Below are 13,387 nucleotides of genomic sequence, written 5' to 3'. Positions count from 1 at the left end.
GTTTCAGGTGGGGGGAGGGGGGAGTAGTTGCTCAGAGGAATTAATTTCTCACTGAAGATGAAGGATTTCACCAACATTAACACAGACTCTATATTTAGAAATAATTATGTTGTTTTTATTGTTATCTTTTTTAGACGTATTACATTTCTCTCATTCACTACTTTTGCTTCGTTTTTTCAAGTTCATCTAACGGTTTTGCTACTGTAGCCTAATTGATTATTCCCTGGCGTACATATATGTTCTGTTATGGTTGACACAGTGCGCTATGTCCTGTGTATGTTTTGTCACAGTACGCGTTGCTGTAAACAGTTTCTCACGCTTTTCGCAGCCCGCGGGTGTTTTAAACAGTAGGCCGACTAAAACTGGGCAGAGCCAATTATCTAGGGAACTTGGTCCAGCGCAGCGGCACAAACCTCTCTCTCGTCATTGCTCAGTGGCTCGGGGCGTGTTTTTTCTACTGTGGGTGTTCCCAAGCAGGACGTAGGCGGCTACGCTGCCCTGCATCAGTGATTGAGGCTCCAACGGTTCGTGGGAAAGCTGTACAGAGGGAATTGTATAGGCACCAGTCATCAGTCTACCTGGCCGCGCACCGATCCACTGAGACGTTAGTAAAGACATACTCTCGCCATCACCATGAAGAGGCCTTGTGAGGATAGTACTTCTGACAGCGACATGGATGAAACTATTGATGTCGGCAGTGAGAATAATTATTCTGGGTAAGTTCATAAAAATGATTTGGGTTAGGTTAGCCACATTTTCCGCGTGTGCGCCACATGGGAAACGTTGATGAAACTTTAAGTTGAGAAAAGTTTAGCAAAAGTGAAAACGTTTTATTCTGGTGTCCTCAGGGACGTGCAAATTCTCACCCTGATGTGTGGTTTGTGAACACATCCAGGCAATTTTGGAGAATTCTCTCCAATGTATTTTGAATATATATGAGACTCTTGCTTGATCAGTGCAGGTTACATAAGTGTTTTATGCATAAATTACACACAGTAAACTGTGTGGTTTTGGATAATTGCTCATTCGCAAAATAAATATATTATTTTGAGTAAAACATATAGATTATGTTTGTCCCATGCAGGCACAGCAATGGATCATTTATTAGATGTGGCTCCCCAACAACAACAACCCAAGTTATGGCAAGAAAAAAACGAAGAGGGGTAATTATTTGAGTAGTTTATTACCATCATCGTTATTATGTATTGCTTATTATTCATTACTGTATTATTTATTACTTATTATTTAAACATGTATTTAATTATTGTCTCGTTATTGTTAACATTATTAGTAGTATTATTATTAGGCCTTGAATTGTTATATTTTCAAGTATGCAATAATATAATTGTCTATCCCAGATCATCGAGAAGAGAAGGAGGGATCGAATCAATAATAGTTTATCAGAGTTACGTCGACTTGTTCCAACTGCATTTGAAAAACAAGTGAGTTTGAATTATATCCGCTCTGATTTCTAAACGGAACTTACACAAAAGTTTAATTTTCATCAAAACAATAACAGATAAGGTCATTTTGTCTGTCTTTTATTCGTAAAAAGTTACGAGAGTTTTAAGCTTCATACATCCTGTTGCTCATTGCAGGGTTCTGCCAAATTAGAGAAAGCAGAAATATTGCAGATGACAGTGGATCACCTAAAGATGCTGCAGACCACTGGCGGTAAAGGTAAGGAGTTCATTGGCTGCTTCTAACTGCTCTCTGCCATACTGTGTAGTGAAATCCTTGCAAGCAGACCCCTTTGACAAGATTAAAGGAGTGGAAATCAATGCTAATGGCAGGGTTGAACTCGTGGGAAAGCGATGCTGGGACAAAAGGAGCACTTGACCCTGCATTGTGTTTGCTTTCATAAATCCGTGGGAGGAGAGAAGGCTGCATTCACAGGCTGCCCTGTTGGTGGTTTGTTTGGAGTTTCCAGCGAGTGTAAAAACGGGTGCACTGGGGAGACAAAACAAACATACAATCATCCCAGCACAATCCCAGACTGTTAAGCTTATGCCTGGAGGCACAGCCGGAGCCCTAATGGTCAGCCTAGGGGACCAGTGTGTATCCATCCCACACCATTTAGTCTTCAATCCCATCAGCAGCTGCTGGCTACGTTACAGATCGTTAGAGGGACCGGCAGTATTTATAGTTGCTTGGCATTCATATTTTCACTGTCACTCCTCTGTCTGTTTGTCTCTCTAGGGTATTTTGATGCCCATTCCCTGGCTATGGACTTCATGAGCGTGGGCTTCAGGGAGTGTCTGACGGAGGTGGCCAGGTACCTGAGCTCTGTGGAGGGATTAGACAGCATTGACCCCCTGCGCGTGCGCCTGGTCTCCCACCTCAGCACCTGCGCGTCTCAGAGGGAGGCAGCTGCCATGACCTCATCCATGGCACACCACCAGCAGGTGCTCCCCCCTCACCACTGGGCCACAGCCTTCCACCCCCTCCCCACCGCCTTCCTCCAGCAGAGTGGACTGCCCTCCTCAGACAGCGCCACCAGCAGACTGTCTGTGGAGGTGCCCCAGCGCGGCTCGGCCCTACTAACAGCCACCTTCGCCCACACTGACTCTTCTCACAGGGCGCCCTCTAATGGCAGCGTGGCACCCTGCGTCCCCCCACTCTCCACCTCCCTCCTGTCGCTCTCCGCCACCGTTCACGCGGCGGCCGCTGCCGCTGCGGCCCAGACTTTCCCCCTGTCCTTTCCCGGAGGATTCCCCATCTTCACACCTCACAGTGTGAGCAGCACAGCGTCTATGGTAGCTTCAGCTGTGTGCCCCTCCATTTCCTCCACATCCACTTCACAGCAGAGCAGAGACCGAGAGGGCAGCAGCAAACCATACAGACCTTGGGGAACAGAAGTGGGAGCCTTTTAAGTGTTCGACTTTTACAAGGTCGGAGGCCATCCACACTATACAGATAAAGGAACAAGATTGTTTTATTAACTATGGCTTTTTTTTGTGTCCATGGACTTTTATTCCACCAGCTTATTTCATTTCTGGCTGTGTGCAAATTCAGAGCACATGCATGCAAGCTCTCTCATGGGAGAGAGAGAGAGAGAGAGAGAGAGAGAGGAGAGAGCGAGAGAGAGGATAATTAGATCCACTTAAAATGTACTAATGTTTTATTTTTATTAAAGAACAGCACTCAAATTAGACCTCTCTAGACTCCATTTTCTCCCTTTGTTTTCATAATTTTCTTCACTGTCACTATTGCTTTAGCGCATGTGTTTCCCCAACACTGGCTGTTTCATTCACACTGTTATGAGCAATATTTTCAGAATTTGAGAAATAGAAACTAAATCCAGCAGACGTTTTGTTTTGCTTCGATCTCAACTCTTGGTGGAAAATAGTGTGATTAACAATCACAAAGCAGTGTCTTTAGTTTGGAGTTGCTCTAATCAATCAGATGAAGAACATTGGAGGTAGAACCAAAGGTTTTGGAGATAATAAGTCAACACATGAATCAATGTAGTGTGTATCTAATCAAATCCATGAACTAACAAGTTTGTAAATATGTATGAATATTAGATGAACTAGAAGCTATATTGAAGGTAGAGGAAGGCATATTTGGTATGATGCACTTCAATTTGCTGCTGTGAACACGACAGGAGCTTTTTTTCTTCTTTAGAAAGTACAAAAACGACACATCACATCAGAGTTCCAACTGCAGTTCAATGATACTACTATAACTTGTCTTTTTATATAACCGCTTTCTATGCAAACAGCCCTCTATGGATGTCACTGATTAAACATTTTTTTAAATATTTGGCCACTCAGAGTATATTCTTCTTTGTTTCACCACAGATCAATGGAACCAGTGTGTGTGCCACTGCCAATACTATAGTACCATATTAAAAGCTATTTTTTTAACAAGTCACAAATTGAAGACCACAAACTATATGTTCAGTCTTTTGGTGAGGGGAAAAAAATTATCTTTCCTGTTATTTGTTTTTGAGACAAAACAAAACTCCCTAAGAGAGACACACATAAGTACAATTGCATAACTGGCACCGTCTGGCACTGTCTGGTAGCCTATACACAGAGTTGTAAATCAGTCACCAAAATGTCTCTAGCCTTTCCCATCAAAAACTTACCCTGTTCTGTAATTATATCTACTACAGGGACCTATAGGCCTTGACGTTTTAAAATATATCAATTTCACGTGTCTATTGTGTCACTTAGACTGGACCTCTAGTTGATTGCATTGGTTAGCTTATGGCAATGCTTAATGGTATTCAAAGGGGAAAAAAGAGAATCTGTAAAGAGTCTGGTTCCGTTTCTCCCTTGGAGAAAGAACTTGTCAACGCGAATACAGGGTATCAACAGCCCTGACAAACCGCTGGTTTGGAACAGAAGTATAAAGGCAAAACAACTTTGGTCACTCCTCCCAAGATGGATCTTTATGCTGGCCTAATCCACTCTCTTTATCCTGGGTCTGTTAGAAAGATTTACATTAGTAAATCACTGTCACACCATTCAATTCCTTAAAAGAAAAAGTATCAGCATTTCCAAGTGAATGGGGATTACGACAAACAGCGCCTGCTGCCCACCGACAATCATGGGAACAGCGCTCGGTCATAAATCCGCGGGTTATATGCTTTGCTCCGGACTGGTTCTCACGCCGGGGCGAGCGCTTTGAAGTTCTGTCATAAATCAAAGACGCACATGAACCACAGAAACGTCAAATGGCCGATGCTGTGGGCTAGCCTGGGCTGGTCTGCACACCTTTTAGTAGGCTCCATCGTCGTTTAGAATGTATTAAATCTAATGTTTATCGATTCAATATCATTGTGGTTATTTTGTGAAATTGTTTTAATCAGTTCAATGTGTCCGACGCTACGCATCATCTCTGGGTTATCAATGTGCCCTTTTTTTTTTTGCCGCGTAGCCTAATAACAATATTTTTACCAGTTTATGCGCCAAAAATAAAAATCACATTGATAATTTAACGGATTTCATGTTCTTACATATATTTAAGACTGATTAAATATCTTCAAATGAAGCCGAGGAAAGGAGTCCTAAATACCTAACTTTGTACTTCAAACCTGAATTGCCAAACACTCAACAAAATGATCTAAGTGATACAATTGTTATTATCATTTTAAACATTTGTGATCAAGTTGCAACAAGTGACTTTTCTTGAATTATTAAAATAGTCATTGTGATTATTTTCAGTGAGTTTTATATAAAGTTACCAAGCAAAAAACAATAACTAGACCAAGACTAAAGAAACCTAACAATTTGAAATTGTACACTACAGGTGACAAATAACATTATTTAAATTACATAAAGTAGAAGATACGTTCAAGTGAGTGATTGCAGACACCCACGGCAATGTCGCCACCTTGTGATGAAATTAATTCAACCATTGGATACCCAGTATCCAATCCATAGACATGAATTTGGACCATAGAGAACCCAGATAATAAAATATATATATGACTAGGTTCTATACAATTATTATCAGCCGTTTGATCCGATTATGCTGAACCGTGAGGCACCAGGCGAAACACGGTAGGGAGGAGCTCCCACTCAAATCGAACAGTAATCTATGCCGCTCGTTCATTTTGTCAACAAGGCAGCATGGTGCATTGTCAGCATGGTGCATCGTCCATAAACATAGGCTACATCTCTTTTCCATAAAATACGTTTGAATTGTCTAACGCGTTTTCATTGGGAAGGCAGATAAAGCTAAATAGCAATCCATTTTGCATGTGATAACAGAATCCTACTCATTACTCCACATGCTCTTACGTCACTTTTTTGTGCCGACTTTGCCATGGGCTTTGAACGGGGCACCTGGCTCACGCTTGGGAGTCAGACCGGTTCCAAAATAAATGCAATCAACTTTCACCCGGGCAAAACACTCTTACACGGGAACCCGGGTCAGGTTAATCGAAGCCCCTTAAAAATAACACAAGGACTGATTTGAGATCAGTAAATCAGTGCTCAAAACCATTCGACCAATGAGGAGCATGCAAGAAATCACTCACCAATCAGAAGGCTTGTGATCTTTGTTCTTCCGTGGTGATCTCGCAAACGAGGAAGTCTGGAGACCATACACTGGAGATGAATGTTTATTAACAATATATGTTTACGTTCCTGTTTAATAAAGCTTTGTTACATTGTAGCCTATTGTATTTTCATAAAACTATGCGCGCACACAACTATTTTGGGCAGGTTAAACATTACAACCAAGTGTTGCTCTGTTTGACGACGCAGTGACATAGTACAACTCACCAAACAACTTGAAAGGTTATGAAGACATTCAAGTTCCCAGCTCGACACGGCTATGCAGTGGAGATATCACCGTTTATTCCAACACGGTTGGCGTGTGCGACATCCCAGTATTATGGAATTGCAGGTGAATAAACGGTGTAGACTATTTAATAAATTAATCTCGTCACGACAAAATCGAAGAGCAGGGCTCGGGTTAATGTCACATTGTGATTGACGGGTTAAGAGTTTCGAGACTGCAAGTGTGTATTTATTGTGGGTTACTGTCGGCGATTACAACATGACAGCCATTGTTTTTAGCTAGTTCCATAGTGTTATGAAACCAAGAACTTGTTGCAATTTAATGCAATGCTTACTTGCATTTATTCTAATGAAGTGTGTGTGTGTGTGTGTGTGTGTGTGTGTGTGTGTGTGTGTGTGTGTGTGTGTTTTCAAGGATGTGGGACGCTGCTTGTGCTGGAGCAGACCGAGACCGGGATCTCTCTTGTGAAAAGGTAATCAACTTTCCAACATTGAATTTCTCATACTGACACAGTTTGACAACAATGCATCACACATTCAACAGTCACTGAAACAACTTGCTGATGCATCTTCTCCCCGTATTGCTACCTCTGTCTCATGTAGTTTTGACTGGAATGATGGTCTGTTTGACGTGACGTGGAGTGAGAGTAATGAGCATATCCTGTTGACGGGAGGAGGAGACGGGTCTCTGCAGGTCTGGGACACAGCCAACCCCCTGCCCGGGCCACTGCAGGTGCTCAAAGAGCACACACAAGAGGTGGGCTTGTTACCTTGCATGAGCTTATATTACCAATGTAACTATTATAAGCATACCATTTTAGGGTTACATCTTACAATACATCATTGTAATACTGTTGTAAGTACAGTATAATTACTAAATGACAATGTTATCACTGTAGCCTACTGGTCCATGCATTATCATATGTGACACATTTGCTGCTACTGTAGTTTTAGTTGATGGACTTCCTGTTCTCCCAGGTCTATTCTGTGGACTGGAGTCAGACCCGGGAGGAGAACCTGGTGGTGTCAGGCTCATGGGACCGCACAGCCAAAGTGGTGTGTTTCAAAATGGTGGTGGTAGTATTGGCATCACACACACACACACACACACACACTGATAGTCAAACTGGATTGGATGAAAAATAGCATGGCTTTGTTTTATGAGTGGAGTTGTTGTTCCAACAGTGGGATCTCAGCCGTGGCGGCCAGTCGCTCTGCACCCTTCAGGGTCATGAAGGGGTCATCTACAGCACAGTGTGGTCTCCTCACATCCCAGGGTGCTTTGCTTCAGCATCAGGTGAGTACAGTTACACTTCCCTTGGTCACTAATGCTTCAGATATTACATTAGTTAAATTAGAATTTAAATTCTCTAGGTTGATCGAGGTTTGTGACTTTTTCATCAACCTTGACTAACCTGTACCCCCGCACATTGACTCGGTACCGGTACCCCAAGTATATAGCCTCTTTATTTTATTGTTACTTTTTATTACATTTTTATTATAGTTTATTTAGTAAATATTTTCTTAACACTATTTATTGAACTGCGTTGTTGGTTAAAGGCTTGTAATCAGCATTTCATGGTAAGGTCTGCCTGTTGTATTCTGCGCATGTGACAAATAAAAATTGATTTGATTTGTAATCAGGTTTTTAAAAATCCAGCAATTGATTGTAATGCCTTACCATAACCACATGGTGTCACTAAAGCTCTAGTTCGGATTCACTGGTCTGGCACACTGCCTCTGAAGCAGTGTACAACTGCTGTTATTAATCAGTACAGATGTAGCCTTTCATAGTAAGTATTTTCTTATTGTTCAATTCTGAATTATAGAGTAGAATATAGTAACTTATGCTTCTAAAAGGTTAAGGCCTACATTCATTATTATTGCTGTTTATGTTATGCTAGAGGCCCAATCAAGCACTATCCACAGTTTCTGTGCTCCTGAAACATTCAAAGAAAAGAGGTTTGGTATGTTACAACTTAACAAATTGACTTTAACAAAAGATCAATGGACTTAACCTGAATTTAGCATGAGCGCTTATCTCCATCAATTATCTGGATCATGTGACCTACAGTGCTCTTGTGCTGCTCGTGAACATGACATTGTTTCTATTAGAAAACAGATACATGTTCCTCTGTTCACAGACAGCTGCCACACTGTGATCTCATCTAAACATGAGTCGTTTAGCCTACAGCGTCCTCCCTCTCACAGTCAGTTCCCAGTCGCAGCACTCTAGGGCCGGGTGCTAACAGGGTTTGTCACCGCCGATAAGTCTTGGGCCCTGATGGGTATCAGAGCCTCTCTGTGGAGACCATATCAGAATTAACCAGGCTCTGTTTGCTCCGCCATAACTTTATTTTATAAGTGGCTGTCTTGTCATTGCCTACAGTCTATGTTCCAGTGTTCAGACAGTTTTCAGCCAGGGAAAAGTTCTGTAGTCAAAAGAGAAGATGTGAATTCATTGTACTATCCCAGCGCAAACAATTGTCATGGGATGTCACCGGGGTGTTTATTGGTTTATGAATCTACTCTACTCTTTATGAATCTACTCTCTTTTTACAGATGTATCAGAAAAATGTACTTTTATAAGTGAATGCTGTAGCCTATTACTAGTCAGATACGTGTCAAACATCATGAATAACAATGATTTGATAGAAGGGATAGTTACCTTTGTAAGAGTTGTGGGAATTATACTGAACAAAAATATAAACGCAACATGTAAAGTGTTGGTCCCATGTTTCATGAGCTGAAATAAAATGCAGTAAGAAGCCAAGGTAAGTTGCTAGCTAGCATTAAACTTATCTTATAAAAAAACAATCAATCAATCATAATCACTAGTTAACTACACATGGTTGATGATATTACTAGTTTATCTAGCCTGTCCTGCGTTGCATATAATCGCTTAGGTACACGTTGCTCCAACGTGTACCAACGTGTTTCTTAAAATCAATACACAGAAGTATATATTTTTAAACCTGCATATTTAGCTAAAAGAAATCCAGGTTAGCAGGCAATATTAACCAGGTGAAATTGTGTCACTTCTCTTGTGTTCATTGCACGCAGAGTCAGGGTATATGCAACAGTTTGGGCCGCCTGGCTCGTTGCAAACTAATTTGCCAGAATTTTACGTAATTATGACATAACATTGAAAGTTGTGCAATGTAACAGGAATATTTAGACTTAGGGATGCCACCAGTTAGATAAAATACGGAACGGTTTCGTATTTCACTGAAAGGAAAATCGTTTTGTTTTTGAGATGATAGTTTCCTGATTCGACCATATTAATGACCTAAGGCTCATATTTCTGTGTGTTTATTATATTATAATTAAGCCTATGATTTGATAGAGCAGTCTGACTGAGCGGTGGTAGGCAGCAGCAGGCTCGTAAGCATTCATTCAAACAGCTCTTTCGTGCGTTTTGCCAGCAGCTCTTCGCTGTGCTTCAAGCATTGCGCTGTTTATGACTTCAAGCCTATCAACTTCCAAGATTAGGCTGGTGTAACCGATGTGAAATGGCTAGCTAGTTAGCGGGTGCGCGCTAATAGCGTTTCAAACGTCACTCGCTCTGAGACTTGGAGTAGTTGTTCCCCTTGCTCTACATGGGTAACGCTGCTTCGAGGGTGGCTGTTGTCGATGTGTTCCTGGTTCGAGCCCAGGTAGGAGCGAGGAGAGGGACGGAAGCTATACTGTTACACTGGCAATACTAAAGTGCCTATAAGAACATCCAATAGTCAAAGGTATATGAAATACAAATCGTATAGAGAGAAATAGTCCTATAATTCCTATAATAACTACAACCTAAAACTTCTTACCTGGGAATATTGAAGACTCATGTTAAAAGGAACCACCAGCTTTCATATGTTCTCATGTTCTGAGCAAGGAACTTAAACGTTAGCTTTCTTACATGGCACATATTGCACTTTTACTTTCTTCTCCAACACTTTATTTTTGCATTATTTAAACCAAATTGAACATGTTTCATTATTTATTTGAGGCTAAATTGATTTTATTGATGTATTATATTAAGTTAAAATAAGTGTTCATTCAGTATTGTTGTATTTGTCATTATTACAAATAAAAATAAAAAATCGGCAGATTAATCGGCATCGGCTTTTTTTGGTCCTCCAATAATCAGTATTGGTATTGGCGTTGAAAAATCATAATCGGTCGACCTCTACAATGCACACAATTGCATTTTATCGATGGCAATTTGAATGCACAGAGATACCATGACAAGATCCTGAAGCCCATCATTGTGCTATTCATCCGCCGCCATCACCTCATGTTTCACTATGATAATGCACAGCCCCATGTCGTAATGATTTGTACACAATTCCTGGAAGCTGAAAATTTCCCAGTTCTTTCATGGCCTGCATACTCACCAGACATGTCACCCACTGAGCATGTTTGGGATGCTCTTGGTCAACGTGTACGACAGCATGTTCCAGTTCCTGCCAATATCCAGCAACTTGGCACAGCCATTGAAGAGGATTGGGACAACATTCCACAGGCCACAATCAACTCTATGCGAAGCACATGTGTCGTGCTGCATGAGGCAAATAGTGGTCATACCAGATACTGACTGGTTTTCTGATCCACACCCCTACCTTTTTTTAAGCTATCTGTGACCAACAGATATATGTCTGTATTCCCAATCATGTGAAATCCATAGATTAGGGCCTAATGAATTCATATCAATTGATTGATTTCCTTATACGAACTGCAACTCAGTAAACATCTTGAAATTGTTGCATATTGCGTTTATATTTTATATTTTTGTTCAGTGTATGTGAAGATTGACTGAAATCACATAATCATATCTTTTCTGGTGATCGCTGCTGGTTTGATATCAAAATATGATACATCTGGTCAAATGTACCAGATTTTTACCCCATGATGATGTTGCGTATTTCGTCCTTAATATACACTGTACATGATCCCCCAATGATCTGCCACGAAGGGGGCACAGTAGAACAATATAATAATTGTTAAGACAATGGTTTTAGTGTGAGACATTTTTTACCTAGCTTCAGGGGCTAGCCCCCTCACCCCACTACACACACACACACACACACACACACACACACAGACCCTGGTAGGTTATCTTATCCTTCGCTCTCCGCATCTCACTCAGTAAGGCAGCCTACCCCGAGAGCCATTAGCTATGATAACACAGCGAAGTGTTGATGGAAGGTCCCCTTTTTCCTATTAAAACCTTGACACTGAAGGTGTTACCAAGTAGGTAATGAGAAGTGGGTGAAAATCAATAGGAGGGCTGTGAGGCATGCACACAGATCCCACAGCACAGCTATATTGGTCCATGGGAGCAAGAGGAGATGGGAGAGAGAGGTTTGCAGGATGCTGCCTCAGCAGGGGTACATAGTAATAGATGCCACGTGAGTGAGATCTGGTGGTAACCCCACACCCGCAGAGACCAGAACCTGCAGTTAGACACTTGATCCAGAACTGCGTATTGTCAAAGCTGCCTTACAGCCTTCCAAAATCACAGTATTTAAATCCACACTCGGTTACGCAAACTCTGGATTGGCAAAGTTTTTTAGGGATATATCAGTGCCATATAAATGGATGCTTGCGTTTTCTATATTATATAAGCTGTGTTCCTTAAAAGCAGCCACACGTGGGTAAGTGATGTGCAGTTCACGAGCGATTCGTTATTTTTGAATGACTCTTTTTACTCACTCGATAGTCATGACTAGTTTTTCTGAGTGACTCGTTATTTTTTTGGTTGTTTGTTTCACCTGCTGGCCGTAAGCGCTCTTCCGGTGACTATGGACATGTGCTCTGACCAACAACTGTCTGTCATGTGCTCACAGGCAAAATAGATCAGGCTGCAGGCAGCATATAAAGAAGAAAAATACATGTTTACAACTGATAATTGATCGAATGGTGCAAGATTGAATGCAATTCATTGATTATTGAAACTTATTATAGATACAGTTTTGTAGAACCAAAACGTACACAACCTCTGCTCAACATCCCTGGGGGGAGGGGGGGGTGCATACAATGCTGGCACTTGCTGATTAGGGCTTATCGGGAACTCCCATATTCTCTCTCTCTCGCTCCTCCAAGATGGGCCACGGCGACAAACCCTGCCTGCTTGCAGCATCTTGGCAGGGATGAAGGAGAGCTTTACAGGCAAGTGGCTTTGTGAGGCTGCAATCTCCACCATGGATCCATTTCACTGTAATTAAAAATGTGAGCTGAGCCCTGAGCGAACCAAAAAAAGCAAAGATGCTATCAAACACCAGCATCTAGATCATCCCAACCACTGAATATTGACCTAACTAATCGCTCAGAAACGCTTGAACAATTTTCATTCATCTCCTCCCCTTCGCCGTGATTCGCTTTCGTAATTGGCAACAACAAAAAAACTCCGCTCCATTCTGAAAAGCCATCAAGGAATTCATTTCTGCAGTGGTTTCAGTCAATAGGAGTGACAGTGGGAGTTAGTCTGTGAGTTGCTGCCTCTCTTCGTTAATGGGAACGTAAAGTGGACAGATTCATTTAGAATTCAAGTCACACTTGGCTACCCCAGTATGGCTACCACAGTATTCCACAGCGATATGCCATCCCATCTGGTTTGCGCTTAGTGGGGCTGTCATTTGTTTTTCAACAAGACAATGACCCAACACACCTCCAGGCTGTGTAAGGGCTATTTGACCAAGAAGGAGAGGGATGGAGTGCTGCATCAGATAACCTGGCCTCCACAATCACCCAACCTCAACCCAATTGAGATGGTTTGGGATGAGTTGGACCACAGAGTGAACGAAAAGCAGCCAACAAGTGCTTAGCATATGTGGGAACACCTTCGAGACTGTTGGAAAAGCATTCCAGGTGAAGCTGGTTGAGAGAATGCCAAGAGTATGCAAAGCTGTCATCAAGGCAAAGGATGGCTACTTTGAAGCCACCCTTTTAACACTTTTTTGGTTACTACATGATTCCATATGTGTTATTTCATAGTTTTGATGTCTTCACTATTATTCTACAATGTAGAATTCTACAATGTAGAATAATAATATTATTCTACAATTCTTTATTTACAAAATAAAGAAAAACCCTTGAATGAGTAGGTGTGTCCAAACTTTTGACAGTGTGCGTGTGTGTGTATA

General features: G+C 41.6%; 2 protein-coding genes across 3 annotated transcripts in view; both read left to right on the top strand.

The window, feature by feature from the left end:
* The first annotated feature begins 487 nt into the window (after positions 1-487).
* LOC106607767 (hairy/enhancer-of-split related with YRPW motif protein 2) lies at positions 488-3,154 on the top strand. The gene is made up of 5 exons (XM_014205107.3): positions 488-716; positions 1,085-1,163; positions 1,359-1,442; positions 1,599-1,680; positions 2,200-3,154. The coding sequence occupies exons 1-5, from the start codon at positions 634-636 to the stop codon at positions 2,871-2,873; spliced, it is 1,002 nt and encodes a 333-aa protein (XP_014060582.1). The 5' UTR covers positions 488-633; the 3' UTR covers positions 2,874-3,154.
* Positions 3,155-6,033: 2,879 nt separating this feature from the next.
* Positions 6,034-13,387, top strand: part of pex7 (peroxisomal biogenesis factor 7) — a 29,987-nt gene continuing 22,633 nt past the window's right edge. For both annotated transcript variants that reach the window (XM_014205106.3, XM_082976840.1), the window contains exons 1-5: positions 6,034-6,363; positions 6,673-6,730; positions 6,861-7,014; positions 7,236-7,313; positions 7,443-7,554. In XM_014205106.3, the coding sequence (XP_014060581.3) occupies positions 6,258-6,363; positions 6,673-6,730; positions 6,861-7,014; positions 7,236-7,313; positions 7,443-7,554 (508 nt within the window). In that variant the 5' untranslated portion in view covers positions 6,034-6,257. The remainder of the gene's footprint in view (positions 6,364-6,672; positions 6,731-6,860; positions 7,015-7,235; positions 7,314-7,442; positions 7,555-13,387) is intronic.

Source organism: Salmo salar, chromosome 06 (genome assembly GCF_965601325.2).
Source record: "Salmo salar chromosome 06, fSalSal1, whole genome shotgun sequence".
Classification (NCBI taxonomy): Eukaryota; Metazoa; Chordata; class Actinopteri; order Salmoniformes; family Salmonidae; genus Salmo; species Salmo salar.
Note: the sequence above shows the minus strand (reverse complement) of the source record. Positions and strands in the feature narration are given on the sequence as shown.

Excerpts from the sequence above, each read along its gene's own strand:
- LOC106607767 (XM_014205107.3), top strand. The coding sequence starts at position 634 with ATGAAGAGGCCTTGTGAGGATAGTACTTCTGACAGCGACATGGATGAA. Across the intron at positions 1,164-1,358 it reads CAAGAAAAAAACGAAGAGGG|ATCATCGAGAAGAGAAGGAG; the intron begins GTAATTATTTGA and ends TGTCTATCCCAG. Across the intron at positions 1,681-2,199 it reads GCAGACCACTGGCGGTAAAG|GGTATTTTGATGCCCATTCC; the intron begins GTAAGGAGTTCA and ends TTGTCTCTCTAG.